At 42.5% G+C, this 18,145-nt stretch overlaps 1 protein-coding gene across 1 annotated transcript; it reads left to right on the forward strand.

Annotated features, from left to right (window-relative positions):
• Positions 1-841: 841 nt before the first annotated feature.
• Positions 842-17,754, forward strand: LOC121008038 (melatonin receptor type 1A-like). Its single transcript, XM_040440317.1, has 2 exons — positions 842-1,028; positions 16,982-17,754. The coding sequence occupies exons 1-2, from the start codon at positions 842-844 to the stop codon at positions 17,752-17,754; spliced, it is 960 nt and encodes a 319-aa protein (XP_040296251.1).
• Positions 17,755-18,145: the final 391 nt, after the last annotated feature.

Raw genomic sequence — 18,145 nt, forward strand, 5'->3', positions numbered from 1 at the left:
GCGAATCAGCCGAATCCAATTTTTCATAACCTCGCTCATCGCTAGTTCCTTTACTAGATATACAGGACCTGTGATGACATCATCACAGGTCCTTTATCTTTCTTCGCTGATGATAGGAATAGTATACTGGAGCTGGACAGTAAAAAGTGTAATTAGGGGATGGGGCCTTTGGTTCACTGCACGCCCCTTTTCCCCAGGGGCCCCATAGAAGCTGTATGGTCTGCCTCTATTGGAGGTATGCCACTTGTTTCTAGTCATATTTGTTCTTATTTTTTATGCAGTCTTATTTATAAAGCACATACAAACCAATTCTCCTCTGCCTGTGGAGAAACGCATTGACCTATCTGCTCAATTATCAAGAGAACACAGGAGAACGGTGACAACTGGAAGACTGAAGAGCAGTTGAAATCATTCTGCTGGTCCTTTTAATGCCTGCACAGAAATACACAATTTAGAAGATTTCAATTTAAGGATCAGCGCTGGCTCTTATATCCTTAATGCATGGTTGTAGATGAAAAAGATGACTTGAAGGGGGTTTACTGTCCACCCTTGATCTGACAGAGTAACAGCAATAATAGTAAGCAGCGGATTATGACAGCTGAGAATCTATAGATGCATTCATATAATCACAGCTCTCACACTGAAGGGAGAGTTGTTCCTCTGGACCATGAAGAGCTGAATGGAGAAACTGATAAATCCCACCCATACTGTGATGTAAGGAAGTGGAGACAGATGAGTTTCACTTGTATTTCTTCTGTCGACACACTGAAGTAAAGAAGGTACCAGCTACAAGATGTCTTGACTGTAGGTAGGAGACAAAGCATGCACTGCTGTCAGGGGAATGGAACAGGTGGCCCCTACTCAGAGCCAGCACTCAGCCGGGGACCCAGAAGAGGAGGAAGGAGAATATCCCAACTGGGTGGTCAGCATGCTCACTACAATCCTCATTGTAACCATCAGTGGTGACATTTTTGGGAACCTTCTGGTCATCTCATCTGTCTTCAGGAACAAGAAACTTCGTAAAGCAGGTGCACATTATTTATTAAAAATCATTTTCAGTTTTAGACATTCTCATCCATTTCATGTTACGTGTTGAATGAATCAGTCATTGAAAGAAGTTGTCCACTTGAATGTAACCTTCTGCACACAGCTTTGATCTCGGAAAACTAGAAAGCTAAGATATCAGAATTTGCTCATTTTTTTTGTCTAACGCAGGTTAATTTTTTGAATTTATCCCAAATTGCTTCAAAATTATTAATTTTCTTCCTTCTTATGAAGTTTTTTAATATGTTTTATTCATTTCTAATATACTAGACTGGAATTCATAGGTAACAGGATGGGATTTTCATAGGGCCATATATGGACACATGAATTACAGGTACCATATCCTTGGAGTAATTTTACGGTGAATCCCAACCAGAAACATTTATCAACTACCAGCGACCTCCCTATTACCGCTGGGATCCCCCAAACCATAGCTTGCTCTAATCGCAATAAATCTGTAAGGAGTATGAATGGAGTGGAGTGGTCAGCTGTTTCCTTAACTCCAATAGAGTTTGAATGGAGAGGTGGTGTGCATGTTCAGCCACTGCTCAACTCAAACACCTCCTCACTGCAGCGATGGGGTTGGCGGGGATGGAGGACTGCGGTCCAGCAATGATAACCCCACAATATAACATTTAATAAATAGGTGATGCAGGTTTATGGCTGGGATACCTCTTTTAAGGAATTGACTGGGATTTGAAAAATTCAAAGCCGCACAAAATTGTGCTACTTTTGTTCATAGAGTGTTGGGTATTGCATGTCAGTTTCTCTTATTTGAATGGTGATAAGATGTAATCTCAGACACAAGCCATTGACACTTTTTCTGGAAAAAATCAGACTCCTTTTTTTTTTATGCTAGAGAACTTCTAGATACTAGTCTGCTCCAATTCCTCCCAAAACGCCTGCCAGATTTCCAGTCTAGTCTATTTTGGGCAGCCAACAGATGTAATAACGTTCTATAAAGCTGCAATGTTCTACCACATCATGTTAGTACTGACAAGAGAGATGCCAGACGCATGACATGTGACTTCCTAAATCAGAATGACACCCGGACACTATGAGATTATGACATATTAGCGGCAGAAATCTATGTCATCGATTATGCACCAGTCATATTGAAGAAGCAGACTCGCAGAGAACTCAGCCAGTCACATTTCACTACTGTCACTGGTAAGCTTCAAAGAATGGGATTTTCTCAAGTGCAATGTTTGACTTAAAGATTACCCTAAGTGTTCTGACCTTCGCTGCCTAGTAAAGCAGAAATTCATGTCATTTCTGTGCTTTTATCTGTTTGACATCTAACTATTCATCTATCTAATTTCTGTCTATGTATCTATCTCATATACAATATCTCATATCCATGTAATATCTATATATTATCTATCTCATCTAATATCTATTATCTATCTAATATATATCTGTCTATATATCTATCTCTCTTTAAAATTATATATCTTTCCTGGACTTCCTATGGTAGCACAGTCACAAATCGGTTACAGCTCCATAGGTACAACTAGACAGAAACGGGTTAATAAGCAGTAATGATCAATCAATTAACTAATCTAAGCTGAGCAGGAGGAAGAAGCCAGTGTATTTTATTTCTCTCTAGGTCATGACAGAGACCAGATCTTCCAATATAAAGAAATCCCAGGATCCTGCCACCTTACCGAACTGTATACAGGGAGTGGTCTCGATCTCTCAGCTCGAAGGTGCAGTAGATGGCGCTTCCCTTGAATTTTAATACATTGCGCCTCTTGCAGCACATTATCTACTCCTTTTACACTTCTCCAGCGCTCTCCCTGTCTGTGTACCGCCTCCTTGCTCTGCGAGTTAGGTGCGGTGCTACACTGAAGCCTATGTGGGTCTATGTGACTTTCCTGAAGCATGTACTGTTAGGTACAGCTGAGCCGATGATATAGTGCATTCCTGGAATTACGCAGCGTGATGCTAGATTGAATGGGTTGTGACTTCTGGTTCTGTATGAACCGATGGCGTACTCAGCCAGCAAACTATGCCCTCTACTTATAGGAGTAAGACAAAACCATGTCAGTGTATTTATCATAGCTATGTTCACTCTGCCGTATGTTACCTGGTGGTATGCATTATATCATGTGAGATTACTGTTAGTTCTGTGCTATGCTGCACCCAACTGTCGGATTACACCCTCTACTTACCCAGGTAAGTAAGGCAGACAGGGCTGGTGCAAGGATTTTTGCCGCCCTAGGCAAGATAAAAATTGCCGCCCTTCCCCCCTATCAGATGATCTGCCCATATCATGACATCACATATGTTCCACCCCTTTCTCAGCTTTTAAATTAAAAGAACTGCTGTTTCCCTTAGGGTTAATCCAGCTTCTTGTAGCTGTCTCTTTTTGCGGAACGGAATTGCGGACCCATACATTTCTATGTAATTCCGCAATTCCGATCCTGAAAAAAATAGAACATGTCCTATTCTTGTCCGCAATAGCGGACAAGAATAGGCATATTCTCTTAGTGCCCGCAAAATGCGGAACGCACATTGCCGCTGTCCGTGTTTTGTGGATCCGCAAAACATACATGGATGTGTGAATGGACCCTAAATGTGAGGTAAATTAGTTTCCAATGTAGTATTAATAACTAAACAATTACATAATAAACATATTGCATTGTCTACTTACCACCAGGAAAATAAGATGATCTGGTCTCTGGCTGCAGTCTGGCTCTGGGGACTCCCTTGTCACTCTCTCCCCCCCCTCCCTCCTCCCTCCCTTGTCACTCTCATTCTACCCCCCCTCCCTTGTCACTCTCATTCTACCCCCCTCCCTTGTCACTCTCATTCCAGCCCCCCCCCTTGTCACTCTCATTCTACCTCCCCACTCCCTTGTCACTCTCATTCTACCCCCCTCCCTTGTCACTCTCATTCCAGCCCCCCCCCCTTGTCACTCTCATTCTACCTCCCCACTCCCTTGTCACTCTCATTCTACCTCCCCCTCCCTTGTCACTCTCATTCCCCCCCCCCTCCCTCCCTTGTCACTCTCATTCCCCCCCCCTCCCTCCCTTGTCACTCTCATTCCCCCCCCCTCCCTCCCTTGTCACTCTCATTCCCCCCCCTCCCTTGTCACTCTCATTCCAGCCCCCCCTCCCTTGTCACTCTCATTCCAGCCCCCCCTCCCTTGTCCCTCTCATTCCAGCCCCCCCCTTGTCACTCTCATTCCAGCCCCCCCCCCCTTGTCACTCTCATTCCATCATTCCCCCCCCCCCCCCTTGTCACTCTCATTTTACCTCCCTACTCCCTTGTCACTCTCATTTTACCTCCCCACTCCCTTGTCACTCTCATTCTACCTCCCCCTCCCTTGTCACTCTCATTCCACCCCCCCCCCTTGTCACTCTCATTCTATCCCCCCCTCCCTTGTCACTCTCATTCTACCTCCCCCTCCCTTGTCACTCTCATTCCAGCCCCCCCTCCCTTGTCACTCTCATTCCAGCCCCCCCTCCCTTGTCACTCTCATTCTACCTCCCCCTCCCTTGTCACTCTCATTCCAGCCCCCCCTCCCTTGTCACTCTCATTTCAGCCCCACTCCCTTGTCACTCTCATTCTACCTCCCCCTCCCTTGTCACTCTCATTTTACCACCCCTCCCTTGTCACTCTCATTTTACCCCCCCCCTCCTTGTCACTCTCATTTTACCCCCCTCCCTTGTCACTCTCCTTTTACCCCCCTCCCTTGTCACTCTCCTTTTACCCCCCTCCCTTGTCACTCTCATTCCAGCCCCCCCTCCCTTGTCACTCTCATTCCAGCCCCCCCCCCTCCCTTGTCACTCTCATTCCACCCCCCCTCCCTTGTCACTCTCATTCCAGCCCCCCCTCCCTTGTCACTCTCATTCCAGCCCCCCCCTCCCTTGTCACTCTCATTCCAGCCCCCCGTCATCTCTAGTGTAGCATGGCCGAGCTCTGTTCGGTCCGCGGTACAGGAGCATTTGTTTCCTGTACCCGGCCGGACTGAAAGGAAGTGCTCACTAAGTGAGCACTTCCTGTCAGTCCGGCCGGGTACAGGAAACAAAAGCTCCTGTACCGCGGACCGATCAGAGCTCGGCCACGCTATATTAGAGCAGACACAGCATGACAGCGGGCGCAGGCAGGCTGCGCAGCACTGAGCCGGCGGCCGGAGATTCTTTAGAGCGGCAAGCGCTCAGCCACTCAGGAGGCGCAGCATGAGGGGCGCCGGCGGCCGGCCGAACTTATATAACCAACTTATTATTTTTTATTTTTTTTACACCGCAACGGGCGCCCCCTGCTAAATGGCACCCTAGGCGACTGCCTAAGTCGCCTTACTGGTGGCGTCGGCCCTGAAGGCAGACAATGTGCACCTACCATAGTACATGGCATTCTATGGCTGGGCTGCGCTTCCCTAGGAGATGTCTCTGCTCTGACTATGTGATCGCCTTCAGAGTTTTCATGCTGTGTATGTTTTCTTATTAGATGTCTGTCTCTCATGGTGAAGCTAAATGTGCCTGCACTTGTGAGATTGCAGCTGTTAGGCTGCTTTCACACTTTCATTGTGAAGATCCGGCAGGCAGTTCAGTCGCAGGAACTGCCTGCCGGACCTGGAAATCCGTGTGCAAACGGATAGCATTTGTAGACGGATCCGGATGTGGATCTGTCTCACAAATGCATTGAAACACCGGATCCGTCTCTCCGGTGTCATCTGGAAAAATGGATCCGGTATTTTTTTTATTTGCATTTTTAAAGGTCTGCGCATGTGCAGAGCGGAAAACCGGATCCATTTTGCCGGAACACTTGGTGCTGGATCTGGCATTAATGCATGTCAATGGAAAATAATGCTGGATCCGGCGTTCCGTCAAGTGTTCCGGAATTTTGGACGGAGAAAATATCGCAGCATGCTGCAGTATTTTCTCCGGCAAAATACCGTAAGAGTGACTGAACTGAAGACGTCCTGATGCATACTGAACGGATTGCTCTCCATGAAGAATGCATTAGGATAAAACTGATCAGTTTTTTTCCGGTATTGAGCCCCTAGGACGGAACTCAATACCGGAAAAGAATAACGCTAGTGTGAAAGTACCCTTATACAGCTTAATGCCTGGCAAGTAGCAGCTTGGGAGACTGTTTGGAAATCCCCGATTCTGTTGACTCTCTGCTCTAGGTATTTAAAATAAAAACTCCAGGAAGACGTTTTGGAAATCCAAGAACTATTTCTGCAATCTGTTGTTTCAACCAGGTTTATTGTTTGGTTCTAAAGTAGAGAAAAGTCTCTGAACAATGTCAAAGGAGTCAAGTTCGCAGACACTAAGAAGTGCACCCTATTAGATCCTTTTAGGGATAAAAAGAAGATCCTCAAGTTGAGACCCAGCCAGAAAATGTCAGATCTTTTGACACTAGGCATATGGGTATGACACCAGTAATATGGGACAGGCTAAAAAGAAAAATATATATTTTCTGTATGATCCAACCCCATCAGACACTTGGGTCTCCTCAAGAATAAGAAAAATCTATCCACCTTAGTTTAACAGAAGATTCCTTCCAAATGCCTTTGTACTGAAAGCAAACAATCCAGGTGTTGTTCTTCTCCTTCAAGTAGTTTTGTAAAATTAGGTATTAGAAAGGGAAAAAAATCCTGATTAAGAAGAAATTCTAAATCAGTCAGGCGGTTATTGGAGAAGGACAATATCCTGACGACAATACATCTCAGAGATACAGTCAGGTCCATTAATATTGGGACATCAACACAATTCTAAAATGTTTGGCTCTATACACCACCACAATGGATTTGAAATGAAGCGAACAAGATGTGCTTTAACTGCAGACTGTCAGCTTTAATTTGAGAGTATTTATATCCAAATCAGATGAACGGTGTAGGAATTACAACAGTTTGCATATGTGCCTCCCACTTGTTAAGGGACCAAAAGTATTGGAACATAATAATAATCATAAATCAAACTTTAAATTTTTAATACTTGGTTGCAAATCCTTTGTAGTCAATTAATTACAGCCTGAAGTCTGGAATGCATAGACATCACCAGACGCTGGGTTTCATCCCTGGTGATGCTCTGCCAGGCCTCTACTGCAACTGTCTTCAGTTCCTGCTTGTTCTTGGGGCATTTTCCCTTCAGTTTTGTCTTCAGCAAGTGAAATGCATGCTCAATCGGATTCAGGTCAGGTGATTGACCTGGCCATTGCATAACATTCCACTTATTTCCCTTAAAAAACTCTTTGGTTTCTTTTGCAGTATGCTTTGGGTCATTGTCCATCTGCACTGTGAAACGCCATCCAATGAGTTCTGTGGCATTTGGCTGAATATGAGCAGATAATATTGCCCGAAACACTTCAGAATTCATCCTGCTGCTTTTGTCAGCAGTCATATCATCAATAAATACAAGACAACCAGTTCCATTGGCAGCCATACATGCCCACGCCATGACACTACCACCACCATGCTTCACTGATGAGGTGGTATGCTTAGGATCATGAGCAGTTCCTTTCCTTCTACATACTCTTCTCTTCCCATCACTCTGGTACAAGTTGATCTTCATCTCATCTGTCCATAGGATGTTGTTCCAGAACTGTGAAGGCTTTTTTAGATGTAGTTTGGCAAACTCTAATCTGGCCTTCCTGTTTTTGAGGCTCACCAATGGTTTACATCTTGTGGTGAACCCTCTGTATTCACTCTGGTGAAGTCTTCTCTTGATTGTTGACTTTGACACACATACACCTACCTCCTGGAGAGTGTTCTTGATCTGGCCAACTGTTGTGAAGGGTGTTTTCTTCACCAGGGAAAGAATTCTTTGGTCATCCACCACAGCTGTTTTCCGTGGTCTTCCGGGTCTTTTGGTGTTGCTGACCTCACCGGTGCGTTCCTTCTTTTTAAGAATGTTCCAAACAGTTGTTTTGGCCACGCCTAATGTTTTTGCTATCTCTCTGATGGGTTTGTTTTGTTTTTTCAGCCTAATGATGGCTTGCTTCACTGATAGTGACAGCTCTTTGGATCTCATCTTGAGAGTTGACAGCAACAGATTCCAAATGCAAATAGCACACTTGAAATGAACTCTGGACATTTTATCTGCTCATGGTAATTGGGATAATGAGGGAATAACACACACCCGGCCATGGAACAGCTGTGAAGCCAATTGTCCCATTACTTTTGGTCCCTTAACAAGTGGGAGGCACATATGCAAACTGTTGTAATTCCTTCACCGTTCACCTGATTTGGATGTAAATACCCTCAAATTCAAGCTGACAGTCTGCAGTTAAAGAACATCTTGTTTGTTTGTTAGAATGTTAGAATTGTGTCGATGTCCCAATATATATGGACCTGACTGTATCTACCTGTGCATCCCCATGTTACCCCACCACAAGAAATTTCTCAGAATCACAGTATATACAAACTTGGACATTATTTTGCTATAATTCACTTTCCTGCCCATCATCTGCTCCCAGAGTTTTTACCAGTATCACAGTAATTTTAACAGGGTCCCTCAGGATGTAAGGTGTGACTGACATCTCATACTTTGAGGACTGGTGGGTAAAGGCATCCAAACAGCTTCTGATGGATCTGTATACAACCATGCAGCTGTTACAAAATCAATGCCTCTGGATCATTTACTAGGGGTCACAACTAGTGTTAAGCACATTGAGCTTTGGATCCTAGATCTGAAGTCGATTCGCTCCAAACTTAATTTTATTGCTGTACAGAGACTCGTTTCCATACAGCATTAAAATGTGTGCGCTCCGGCGAGACTTTTGTGAATAACTTCAGCCATCGATTTTTAAACTCTAAAACGATGCAATCATTAAGTGGACGAGTCACCTCTTTCCTCAACCCAAAGTGTCCTTTTGCTATGACCTAAAACTGCTGGATCTATCTTCATCATACAGGTAATACTATGGTCCATATCTCATAGACAATATACACTCTCCTTAGAACAGATTTCACAAGAGCCTACAGATGGGGATTTTTGGATGTATCCATCAACTCGCCAAGAACTGAATTTGTGGCTAAAACCCCAGCACCCACTGCATGGCATATTTTTAATTCCCCAGCCTAAGGAAAGTTTTCACTATGGACAGGTCCGGGTTTTAGACAAAATATGGCCCTGGGAAAAATCTAAAGTGGGGCCCCAAATCTTGTAATAATGTACTAGCAACACAGTTACATTCTGTCGATTCCAGTGCTCCCTCACAGATTTTCACCCTCATAGCCCCAGAATATGCCACATGCCCCCTCCCCTCACAACAATGAGTTTCCCTTACTCACGGCATCTGAGAGTGTTAAAAACCGGAAGCGCGGGATTCCTCTTTAGGCGCGCTTTCCCCCAGAGGATATCAGGGAAAGCACCCTGTTCTAAAAATGAGTCGCAGCCTGTACTAGGCTTCGAGGCTCTTTGTTAGTATAATCCAGTTCAGGCCACTAGATGGCAGCACTGAAATGTGATAAAGTGATTTCTGTACAGAATAATGGAGCAATTTACATCTGATGATTGTAAGTTGTGGTCCACTTGGGGGACTTAACAAAAAGAAAAAAAAAATTTAAAAAAGTTTTGAAAATATAAAAAGACATAAAAATGTAAAATCACCCCCATTCCCCAAAATAAAAAGAAACCAAAAAAATAGAATTAGGGGCATCTCCGCATGTGAAAGCGCCCATACTATTAAAATATTTTAAAAAAAAGTTAGCCCATATGGTGAATGGCGTAACAGAAAAAATGTAAAAGGCTGTTTCGAGCTTTTTCATCACTTTATCTCCCAATAAAATTGAATAAAAAGTGATCAAGTCATACACAACCCAAATGGTGTCAAAAACGACAGATCGTCCTACAAAAAATGAACCCCCACACATCTTCGTGGACATAACTATAAAAAAGTTCTGACAGTCAGAATATCCAGATGAAAAGAAAAAAAAATATTTATGAAGTGAGTCCCAATGAGGCTTAGCTTGCTGTAGTGAGCGGGCCTATAGAGGTCCTGAGGGGGGGCTGTTAGGGTTGCCACCTTTCCCAACAAAAAATACTGGTTACACAAGTTAAAAAGGTTGATGTGGGTTAATACGGGTGTTATTTGATAATATTTTATGTTTTGCTCCATTTTTTTTTTCTCAATAAAATCAAACTTTTCACTGTTGCGGACATCTTGTGTATTTAAGTTTCATTTAGCCTCAATTTTTTTTTTCTGTGGGGATTCAAACTCACAACCTTCTACATTAAGGGCAAAAACCTTAACCACTGGGCTGTAGAGCTCAATGCTATGTTTTTGCTGAAAAACCTCATAGAAGTTTCTCTTGTATTATACAAAAGAAACTTCTATGAGGTTTTTCAGCAGTAACTAAGCATTGAGCTCTATAGCCCAGTGGTTAAGGTTTTTACCTGTAATGTAGAAGGTTGTGAGTTTGAATCCCCACCCAAACAATTTAAAAATACTGGTTACACAAGTTAAAATGGTTGGTGTAGGCTAATACGGGTGTTATTTGAACATATTTTACGCGTTGCTCCATTTTTTCCCCTCAATAAAATCAAGTTTTTCTCACTGTGTAGTGTTCCCACACCCTGTGTATTGAAGTTTTATTTAGCCTCTATTTTTAAAAAATTTCTGTATGGATTTGAACTCACAACCTTCTACATTAAGGGCAAAAACCTTAACCACTGGGCTATAGTGCTCAATGCTATGTCAATGCTGAAAAACATCATAGACGATTTCTCTTCTGATAAAAACAGCATAGAAGTTTCTCTTGTATTATACAAGAGAAACTTCTATAAGGTTTTTCACCATTGACATAGCATTAAGCACTATATACACACTCTATTTATATACACAGGGTATCCCTAAGCATAATAACAATGCTTGGGAATACCCCTTTCATGTTCATAACACTGACTCCATATATGGACATATGCATATATGGAGTCAGAGCAGGGACTCCTAAGCTGGGAAATTCCACACTCTGGTGTCCAGACTGCATCTGCTGGGCAGGACTGAAGCAGGGGGCCCCTTAGAGGATTGGGGCCCTGGGCAATTGCTCAGTTTTCCACTCCCCCCAACGCTAGCCCTGACTATGGATGACTCCTGCAACTTGGGTGCACATGTAGACAGGTTCTAACTGCAGAACATGTGGCACAAGAAGATGGGATTGTCATCCAACCCGAAAGATCTCAGGGCAGTCAGACTGGCCTTAGCTCACTTTCAACCTTACCTTCGCAACCACCAAATGCTTGTTCAGTCAAGCTAATTTACTAAACGGTTTATATCAAGAAACAGACTGTAGAGAGCTATATCCAGAGGAGTGGGGTATAAACTCTACAATCTTCTCTCTGGAGTTTGATAGGCGGAGGTGTCTCAGGGTGTGGAAGCTGGCAAGGACAGCCTGTTATACCTAGGATTTCCACTGAGATTGTTAATGCTATGCTAGTTTCCTGAAGACCGTTAAAATTTTTGTGGAATGTATTAAAAAACCCAATGCAATTCACCACCATCAAGGCATAGTTGCAAAGCAAGGTTTCTAACCACCATCTTGTCAGGGTTTTCTGTCAGAGCCTTAAAGAACTTTAACCCAGCATTTCATTGCCCTGCACCTTCTTGCGGTTGTCTATAGTGTCAGCTGCACTGACTAAACATTTTAAAACATTAGGCTGGGTTCAGATGACTGTTTCATTTTCCGTTCTTCTGATCTGTCAGAAGAACGAAAACAACATTACAAAGGATCAGAAGAACGGAAAATAAAACGGTCATCTGAACCCAGCCTAATGTTTTAAAATGATGTTTAGTCAGTGCAGCTGAAACTATAGACAACCGCAAGAAGGTGCAGGGCAATGAAATGCTGGGTTAAAGTTCTTAAAGGCTCCTGTATTTTAAGCATCCGTTATGCTTAGTTGTGCACATTTTGTATTTGCTTTAGCCTTTTCTGTCTGAGATTCTTTATTTTAGATGAAAAAAAGTACTACACATACACAGTCCTATTTTTTTCTGTTTAAAATGACAGATCTCAAATAGGAATGGCTAAAACGGATGCAAATGCTTAAAAAACAGGATCCAGTTTTTTTTTTTTGTTTTTTTTGCTGTTTTCTTTTCTTCTGAAGGATCAGAAGAATGAAAAACGAACTGGTGATGTGAACCCGGCCTTAGAAGATTCTTTGCATAGGGTCATCATTTTCAAGATCTTTTCGATAGTTGTCCTCACATTTGCAAGGCATATTAGTGAACTACTGGATTTGTCATACAAGGGACCTTATCTCAGAATTCTAGGATCCACAAGGTCAGGGCAGGAGGAATGGCATAGTATATGCCTCGATTTACAATAGAATATTTAAATGCAAACTTCTGTCCACCCACTTGAACACTGGTTTGTAGGTACCATTTGTGACTGTGCTGCCATAAGACATCCAGGAAAATGAATTTATTTACCTGAAATTTTCATTTCCTGTAGTCCATAGGCTGCACAACTTTACCTCTCTTTAATAAAAATTCAATATTATATACAGACAATGGGATGGTGGCTCACTCAAGGCGGAAATGTGGAACAGGTGCTGCTAGCCCAAATGTGAGGGACACCCACCCTCAAAAGGTATTGTGAATAAACTAGAATGATGGGCGAGCACACTACATTTGTATCATCCAATGCATAAAATTTAATTAAATCCAATAGATAAACACGTGATACAGATAAAATTAGTCACACAATGAAATAAAATACAGTAAAATATCTAAAAACAATAGGCTTGGATTAGTTGCACTTATCTAAAAAATCTAAAAACAATAGGCTTGGATTAGTTGCATTTATTGAAGTGCAACTAATCCAAGCCTATTGTTTTTAGATATTTTACTGTATTTTATTTCATTGTGTGACTAATTTTATCTGTATCACGTGTTTATCTATTGGATTTAATTAAATTTTATGCATTGGATGATACAAATGTAGTGTGCTCGCCCATCATTCTAGTTTATTTAAAAATTCAATATTGCTTTATAAAAATACACTGGCGCGTTCCTCCTGCTCAGATTTATAGGGGCCATGGTGATTGATTGATTGACTGATTGATCATTACTGCTTATTAACCTGTCTGTCTAGTTGTACCTAGGGGGCATTAACCCATTTGTGACTGTTAGACTATAGAAAATGAAAATTTCAGGTAATTTCATTTCCTCTATCTAGCTATCTATCTATCTCATATCCAATATCTATCTATCTATCTATCTATCTATCTATCTATCTCATATCCATATAATATTTATCTATTATCTATCTCATGTCTAATGTCTATCTATCTAATATCTATCTATAGATTTTTCTCATATCTATGTATCGGTATCTATCTAATTATCTATCCAATATATATTTATTATCTATCTATATGAAAAAAGATTGCAGCAATGTTGGGAGTGCTGCTCTTTCATGTATTCAGCTGGGCCTTTGTATCTGGGCATTGGTCAATGGCAACCAGTCTCCATATTTGAAGTTTTGCTTTCTTAGATTTCTATCTATCTAAAGATAGTGAAGAAAGTGGATATTTTACTCACCTAATACGCCCAGAATTGTGTGAACAAAGAAATCCACTTGACTAGGGTATTGTCTAATTGCTCTCTCCCTCCTAGCTACCACCACCCCCAACTTCCCTTATCCCCAGGAAAGACACGTCAGCCAAAGGAGGATTTAGTTGGCCACAGCAGCCATTTTATTAACAAAAACAGCAAACTGTAAATACCATAAATAACAAATAACACCCCAAAGGCCTTTTTCCCATAAGGCCCCTCCAAGACCAACAACATTCCTAATGGGGAGGGTCCTTGGAGCCCCAAAACCTGGTGGAAATCTGCCCCGCCCCTCAACTAAATTACCTCTAGCCGAATAGCTGCCAGCTCAGAAGCAGAACTGTGCAAACATTGGCTACAACCTGGGCAGATTCTCGCCACCTCATCCCTCCGATTCCAATGCCTGAGTCGTCCAGAGCCCTCTTGGCTCCCTTCCCACCACTCCAGAGCCACTATTCCACCAACTCCAAGGACCCCCCAACCGCCAAGGCCACCATGACAAAAGAATGACTCGGCCAACCAACAGCAACCACCTATCTGGCCCCCAACTGTACCAACAAACCCCTTCCCCCCAACTATGAAGGCAGTCATACACTAGGGTGGGTGGTACTGTTCCCGTTACTGTGCCCACACAAAATGGCCCCTTTCCTGCCTTCAGTCCCCTTTTTAATCATCTTCACCCCTTCTACCAGCTACTCTCCTCCCAGTGCCACCCTTAACCCATGCCTACCAGTTTCCCCCCACTCCCTCCAAACCCAGTGATACAGGCCTCCCCCCAGGCTTTCAGCCCAGGTCTGGCCCATTCTTTCTTCACTGAAATTCGAAGTCCTGCCTTTTCTTTCATATCTTTTTACATTGCAAATCTGGGTCCAGGATCTACAGAGCAATTGCACCTGGCATTTGATTAGGAGTACTGCTATTTTCTCTTCTCTCTGTCTATCTACCTATCTATCTACCACAGAAAAAGCAGCAGCATAATGAAAAAAACTAGGAGACGGGGGCAATCCCTCACTGACTGCACACTATATAATCTATATTTTGATATATCGAATACCTATAATATAATATCTATCTATCCATCCATAGTAACATAGTTTATAAGGCCAAAAAAAAAGACATTTGTCCATCCAGTTCAGCCTGTTATCCTGCAAGTTGATCCAGAGGAAGGCAAAAAAAAAAAAAAACACTTAAGGGGAAAACAATTCCTTCCTGACTCCAATCAGGCAATCAGAATAACTCCCTGGATCAACGACCCCTCTCTAGTAGCTATATCCTGTAATAGTATTACACTCCAGAAATACATCCAGGCCCCTCTTGAATTCCTTTATTGTACTCACCATTACCACCTCCGCAGACAGAGAGTTCCATAGTCTTACTGCTCTTACCGTAAAGAATCCCTTTCTATGTTTGTGTATAAACCATCTTTCCCCCAGACGCAGATGATGTCCCCTCGTCAGTCACAGTCCTGGGGATAAATAGCTGATGGGATAGATCTCTGTACTGACCCCTGATATATTTATACATATTAATTAGATCTCCCCTCAGTCGTCTTTTTTCTAAAGTGAGTAACCCTAATTTCAGGGTACTGTAGTCCAGCCATTGTACTGTAGTCCAATACTTATTATATAATATCTATTTATCCATCCATCCATCTATCTTAGTAGCAATTACACATATCAAAATGATTACTAGTTGAACATTTTGGTTTTGTGGAACATATCTCAAACAAATGAAAGTAAATTGTTTTAATTAATGGCATATCTTTCCCAGTTCAAGCAGAGGAAAAAAATTATGGAATCATAAATAAAAAAAAATAGAACTTGGTGGTCTGACCACTGGGACCCCCACAGATCACAAGAATGGGTGCTCTGTACCATGAAATGCGTAAGCCAGCAGAAAAAGCATGCGCCATGCCACTCCGTTCATTCTCTATGTGATTGCCAGAGGACCTACTGCTCCATTTATTTTGGGGTACAGAGCTCCCATTTTAGTGATTGGTGGGGGTCCAAGTGGTCAGAACCCCATAACTATATCTACTATCCTATGGATATTGGATAACGTCTTATAACCAGGACACCCCTTTATTGTTGCTGTCCTGGTGTCCAGTGAGTAACTCACCCCTGAAGTTTCTTGGTTAACATGAAGGCTCAGACTAGAATTGACATCCCTCTCACACTACTGTTCCTTTGCCCCATCTCTCTCACAGACTACATCCCAAGGTTCCACATCTCTCTTACCATAGGCTGCTTCCCATGGTCCCACTTGGACTGTTCCCCATGCCTCCCTCTGTCATAGACTGATTGCCGATTGCCATGCCCCCTTCTCTCTCACGCAGATGCAGTACCCCAGAGCAGGGAGTACCTGGTTTGTTATTTAATGTTATGCAATGTTAATGTATTGTTATGTATTATACTGAGCATAGCTGTGTATGGATGGCACAACCCAGGTTAAAACTCCTGGTTCAGCCGTTTGCAGAAGGTTGGATGGGGATCCAAGATCTGCCCCCCAGCACAGTTAGTCAGTCTTAGGAGAGAGTCCAGAGAGGAAGAAAGCAGTGACCTATGCTCCCCCTTCTCAGGCCCAGAAAGTTCCAGAGACTAACAAATCACAGTGAAAGTTACTGCAAGATCTACAGAAAGAGAAGGAGAGAAAAGGAGAAGTTGGAATTTACATGGCCAAGCATAGGAGTTAGCAAGGTAACCTGCTACTACAGTCATTCTGATTTTGCTACTGTGAGGGACTCCCTTCACACTTGGACACGTCGTGTCCAAATGTGCCTTCATGACCCTGTATCCCCGCAGTGGACATGGACACTACAGCCATTATTGTCAAGGTACTGTTGCCAGCCATGGACTCTACTGAGAGAGAATTTAGCAAGATAGAGAGGAAAGAGGGCCATAACTCCCAGCATTGCATAATCCATACATTGCTATCTGGGAGAGAATTGCACTGTGTACAGTTGTAACTGTGTTTTGGTATAATTGGATGTACTACAACTCCTATTTTGCACTACAGTAAAAAAAGCTTTTTATTCTTCTACCACTGGACTGGTTTTCTGACTCCTACACCATACATGCCCTCCCTTGCACCCATCCAAACACCTAACATCAAAGGCATCTACCATCAGGCAGGAGCTCCAGAAGTGTTCCCCCCTCCTTTCACTGCATGTCCCAAGGGACCAACGGTGTGAAGACACCCCCCGTGATTGAGTGTGACTGTGACATTTTCAGAATCTTCAAAGTGGAAGAGGGTATGACTCCTGATGAAAATGCACATCATCCAGTTATGATGTTATGATGCTGGACCACTAATAGTTAGAAGAGAATTTTAATAATTTGGTAACCTTCTATATTTGGTTTCACAATAGTCACGCATACATACATATATATATATATGTGTATATCAATGTTGCTTCTGTCTCCTCCAGGAAATGCTTTTCTGGTCAGTCTTGCAGTGGCAGACCTACTGGTGGCATGTTATCCTTACCCGTTGGTTCTTCTTGCAATTTTCAACCGTGGCTGGAGAATGGGACACACTCATTGCCTGTTAAGTGGATTTTTTATGGGACTTAGTGTTATAAGTTCAGTCTTTAATATAACAGGCATTGCTGTCAATCGATACTTCTACATCTGTCACCACAGCTGCTACTCCCGTCTGTTTTCCAACACGAGCACCACGTTGTATGTGGGACTGGTCTGGACATTAGCTTTTGCAGCCATTTTACCAAACCTCTTTGTTGGATCCTTGCAATACGACCCAAGAGTCTTCTCCTGCACATTTTCTCAGTCAGTCAGCCCATTGTATACTATTGTCATTGTGATTTTCCATTTCTTTTTACCAATTAGTGTAGTGAGCTTCTGCTATCTTCAGATCTGGATACTAGTTCTCAACAGTCGGCATCGGGTGAAACCAACAAGACAGGTCCATATCCGGACATGGCCGAACAACATGCAAAGTTTTCTCACTATGTTCATAGTTTTTGTGCTCTTTGCTGTATGCTGGGGACCCCTAAATATCATCGGGTTCTTGGTGGGCTTGAACCCACAACTAGGAGAGTCAATTCCACCCTGGCTTTTTGTTGCAAGCTATTTCATGGCTTATTTCAATAGTTGCCTCAATGCTGTGGTGTACGGTGCTCTAAATAAGAACTTTCGAAGAGAATATAGGAGAATCTTGCTGAACATTTTTCAGTTGGCTTAAAGCTGTTGATTATTTTATGCAATTTCCTATTTTATTCTAAAATAAAAATACATCATTTGAAATGTGCATTATCTTTAAGATCTAATTAAAGGCGTATTCCACAACATGGTGGTTTTCTTCCAAATCAGCACCATACCTGTCCACAGGTTGTGGGCGATATTGCAGTTTAGCACCATTTACTTCAGGGAAGCAGAGCAGCATTACCAGATACAACCAAATGACGGTTGTGGTGCAGTTTCTGAAAGAAAGCAGCCATGTTTTCTAATCCTGGAAACCCCCTTTAAGCAAATCAGTCTGGTATTATGCGAACAAAAGCCATTTATTCAAATAGGTTACTGGGAATATACATTTATGGTTTAAAAGAATTGTCTAGGGATTGGAGAAACTTTTT

The sequence above is a fragment of the Bufo bufo genome, chromosome 1 (genome assembly GCF_905171765.1).
Source record: "Bufo bufo chromosome 1, aBufBuf1.1, whole genome shotgun sequence".
Taxonomy (NCBI): Eukaryota; Metazoa; Chordata; class Amphibia; order Anura; family Bufonidae; genus Bufo; species Bufo bufo.

Excerpts from the sequence above, each read along its gene's own strand:
- LOC121008038 (XM_040440317.1), top strand. The coding sequence starts at position 842 with ATGGAACAGGTGGCCCCTACTCAGAGCCAGCACTCAGCCGGGGACCCA. Across the intron at positions 1,029-16,981 it reads CAAGAAACTTCGTAAAGCAG|GAAATGCTTTTCTGGTCAGT; the intron begins GTGCACATTATT and ends TGTCTCCTCCAG.